This window comes from Dendroctonus ponderosae, unplaced genomic scaffold, assembly GCF_020466585.1.
Source record: "Dendroctonus ponderosae isolate FM_Combo_2020 unplaced genomic scaffold, Dpon_F_20191213v2 Dpon_F_20191213_3, whole genome shotgun sequence".
Classification (NCBI taxonomy): Eukaryota; Metazoa; Arthropoda; class Insecta; order Coleoptera; family Curculionidae; genus Dendroctonus; species Dendroctonus ponderosae.
The window spans coordinates 12,654,963-12,658,926 of NW_026018508.1; the positions used below are offsets into that span (position 1 = coordinate 12,654,963).

General features: G+C 42.8%; 2 protein-coding genes across 5 annotated transcripts in view; one reads left to right on the forward strand and one right to left on the reverse strand.

The window, feature by feature from the left end:
• LOC109537448 (leucine-rich repeat and fibronectin type-III domain-containing protein 3) overlaps positions 1-3,629 on the forward strand; it is a 9,186-nt gene extending 5,557 nt beyond the window's left edge. For all 4 annotated transcript variants that reach the window (XM_019904184.2, XM_019904185.2, XM_019904183.2 and 1 more), the window contains exons 3-7: positions 472-2,145; positions 2,196-2,379; positions 2,445-2,617; positions 2,673-2,892; positions 2,947-3,629. In XM_019904184.2, coding sequence (XP_019759743.2) covers positions 475-2,145; positions 2,196-2,379; positions 2,445-2,617; positions 2,673-2,892; positions 2,947-3,227 — 2,529 coding nt within the window. In that variant the 5' untranslated portion in view covers positions 472-474 and the 3' untranslated portion in view covers positions 3,228-3,629. The remainder of the gene's footprint in view (positions 1-471; positions 2,146-2,195; positions 2,380-2,444; positions 2,618-2,672; positions 2,893-2,946) is intronic.
• Positions 1-3,964, reverse strand: part of LOC109537447 (rab3 GTPase-activating protein catalytic subunit) — a 17,691-nt gene that overhangs the window by 10,779 nt on the left and 2,948 nt on the right. The window lies entirely within an intron of this gene.

Below are 3,964 nucleotides of genomic sequence, written 5' to 3' on the forward strand. Positions count from 1 at the left end.
TGAAATTTTGCAATAATCTTACGCCACCCTTGCACAAAACGACGATAATTTTTCTAATTTCATAGACAACAGAAGACTGTATTTTTTCTACATACATGAATCGCCATCAAATGCTTAACAAATTTGCGTTACTACTACAGCGTTTATAACTGCAAACATATAATTTGAGATAAATGTAAGAAAATGAATGAATCTTTCATGCTTAGAATAAATCGATTATTACAGATTTTCACTACGCCAGGCCAGTTGATTTTCCGATTAATTCTACTCTTTGATCGGTACCTACTTTATCCCTACCACCTGTTTTTCATTGATAAATCGCCGATCGATAGAATTTAATGTTGGTCCCAAAAGTTCTCCAAAAGAAGTGCGCGCCACCGGCAGGCAACTGCATTTAAACCATATCGAACTGACTAATAATTGATCAATAATGTTACAAATAGTCGAATATGATAGTAATTTTAATTCCAGGCTATGCATAATCCTGTAGCAATTCACTGGTTCACATGGACACTTTTAGTCAGCCTAGCGGCAGGGCAGTGTCCATGGCAGCGCGAGGTGCCCGAATTGCAATCCTCCTGCATATGTTCGTATAATTTGGGACGAGAACTGTCCGTCCAATGCGACATGGTTAACTGGACGAAACTGATGTCCGCCCTGAACAAGTATGCCACGCAAACGGCCTTAGACCTTCTCTACGTGAATAATTCCACTGTGGGAATTTTACAAGATAACATAATTCAGAATCTGAAGATTCACAATATTCAGTTGTCCGGCTGTCGCATTCGCACTATAGAAAGTGACGCATTTAACGGTCAAGTACGATACCTAAAGAATTTAAATTTACAAGACAACGAGTTAACCGAAGTGCCAGTGATGAGTCTAAAACCGCTGGAAAACCTGCAGTTGCTAGACTTGTCCCATAATAGAATAACGAATGTTCCGCAGTCTGCATTCGAAAGCTTATTGAAGCTGACTACGTTGAAACTGTCAGACAACAATGTAACACTTGAAAACGAAGCCTTGCGAGGGTTAGAAAAGACCTTAAAAAATTTGAATTTAAAGGGCACCAGGCAGAACAGAGTGCCTCGTGCAATTCAAGGCTTGACCACGTTAGCTTTTTTAGATCTATCTCAAAACAGCCTCAGAGAATTACCGGGAGTTGATGGTGACGACGCCTTCGCGGGCCTAAACGCTTTAACAGCGTTGAATCTCGAAAGGAACCTTTTGCAAGAACTTAAAGCAAATGCATTTGAAGGGATCAAATCGACTTTGAGCTCACTGAGCTTATTGAACAATCTACTGTCCGACTTTCCCATTGCCGCCATGCAAAGCTTAAACGAACTGCGGGTTCTGGATATTGGTTTTAATTTGCTCACTGAAATACCTGTGGCGGCTCTCAAGGGCAACCCGAGCATTACTTTGCTGGCTTTAGACGGCAACCCACTAACAACCATACCTTTTGAGGCTCTGTCGCATTTAAACAATACAATGAGAGGACTGAGTCTTGGAGGCAGATTTCTCCATTGTGACTGTAGGATGTCCTGGATTATTGAGTGGATTATGAAAGGCGATCTTCAGGTCACGTCTAGGGAGAGAAATCCGCAGTTTTGCGGAAGTCCACCCAAATTTCGAGATCGAAATTTTTATAGCATCGAACTGAACGAGCTCTCTTGCAGCAATGAGGCGAGTAAGCCCATAGGAGTGGCCACAGTAGTTACTGCCAATTTAGATGATCTGGTTATACCTCAACAAAACGCTTCTAGTTCAACAACGACCAAAAAGCCCAGCAGTACGACCAGCAAGACCACCGTGACGACGTCGGTTACCAAATCAACTTCATCAGCAACGTCGAGCGTGGCAACCACCAGGAAACCGAAGCCCTCACCAACTTGGAAATCCACGCAAAAACCACCGCTTGTGATGGCAGGGTTTCCGTCCAGAAAATCAGACGAAAATAAGGAAGTCATTGTAAAGAACGCCTTTAGGCAGGACAATTCAGTCATCATTCAATGGGGCTCTGAAACAGCAAACATTTTGGGATTTCGGGTAGTGTACCGATTGTTTGGGGACAAGAGCTTTAAGCAAGGACCGCCATTGGATGCAAGTGAGCGAGAGTTTAAGATCAAAAGTGTACCTTCGCAAGTAAGTAACCTTTATCAGCTCTAGGCTAGTTTACAGCATACGTTTTCCAGGAGTGCATCGTAGTCTGCGTAGTCTCTTTGGAGGAGCTCAGCGTTACTCCCGAAAACGTTCCCCACCGACAATGCAAGGAGGTCAGGACAGTGTCTTCTGCTTCCTCTAACATGGACAAAATTACAATAGCGGCTAGTGCAGCCATTTGTGGTACTATTGTGGTAGCTGTGATTGTGTTTATCGGTAGGTACACAGAATGAATGATTGTTTGTATAGCATTTTTTTTAACAATAGTATCACCTTTTTAGCGGCATCCCGAAGACGATCTCGAAAACTCCAGGAGTTTCATCAGCAAAAAATTAACGGATTGAAACATGGGCTGCCGATCGCAGGCCTGCCAGTGAACTGCTGCACTTTACCACCAAATCCAATGGAGCCCCTGTCCTCCTTGGCCAATCTAAGCGCTTACAACAATAACAAGGTAGAACGAGTCTCGAAATGCACATCAGACATTTCTGTAATGTAACTGTCCTCAGGATTGGGACCAAGTCTCAGCCTACAGCACGCATAGTCAAAGACCACGCATGTACACAGTGGAGCAACCGCCTTCCTTAGATGAACTTCGGGGCCATTTCAACGCTAAGAGTAAAGCTAGATCGGTTGCAGACGGTCAATCACAAAACAGTTTTTCAAATCATTCAGGTCGGTATTTAACGGCCAATGCGTTCCCGAATAATTTATTGGCGTCCAGACAAGGTAAATATAAGTGTTAACCGTAAGAAGCTGATTTCTATTGCGATATGTCTGTAGATTTACGACAGTCCAGACAATCACTGACCATGCAGTCTGAACGCATGTCTGTTCGCATGCCTTCACACCAGGGTCCCGCCCACTCAATCGCCTCTTCAACACATCGATCTAGACCACGGTCTAGATCAAGGGACCATAGACCCAGCAGCCGATTCAGTACTGCCGGTTCCACACACACTTTGAACAATTACTGTGACAATTCGGACAACTGGACTGATCACGATATGGACATCTATATGGCGAGAAATCCTACTACTCGAAATGGATTGGTGCCACTTTAGTATCGAGTTTATTGTTAAAACGGATGCTAGTTGCTCAAAGACCATGAAGACTAACGCAGTCAGATTTTTTCATCTGAGAGTTCAGTATATTATTGTTAACTTAGTTGTACACCTTGTATTAATCTTAACGAGTTGCAGTAAATCTCGTGTTGACGTTTCACCGTTAGACATATTCACGAAAATATTGAGTCAGTCGAAAAATCGCGCACAAACTGCACAGCCATCCGTGATGACCACGCGTTTTAGGGACGATTATAGGTTCGAGTAAGAATATGAAAGAAGTTGCCTTATTATGACGTACTTTCTGTAAGAACAGAAAAATCAGTAATATACCGAATTAGAAGATTTTAGTTAGGTAACGCGTAATGTAAGACAAATCTAAATAGATTTTTTTTTAAACAACGTGTTGTTTGTATATATGTATGTGTACCATCAATAAATATGTGTGTTTGTTACGTGTTATATCGGACATTTACCACATTATCAGACTATGAAGGCTTTCACGGCCGGTTAAATCACATTTAGGAATGTTTTCCGGGTTTCGAAGCCGGGAATTTCTTCCTGACGTTTCGTCCACAACTGCGGTGGACATTATCAAAGGCGATGAGGCAGCACACACGGCTGGGTCTGCTGTCCGAGCAGTACTTTCAGTGGAACAGCGAATTCTTTGAGCAGACGGATGGAGTAGCAATGGGCAGCCCTCTTAGTCCAGTGATAGCCAACTATTTTATGGAAAA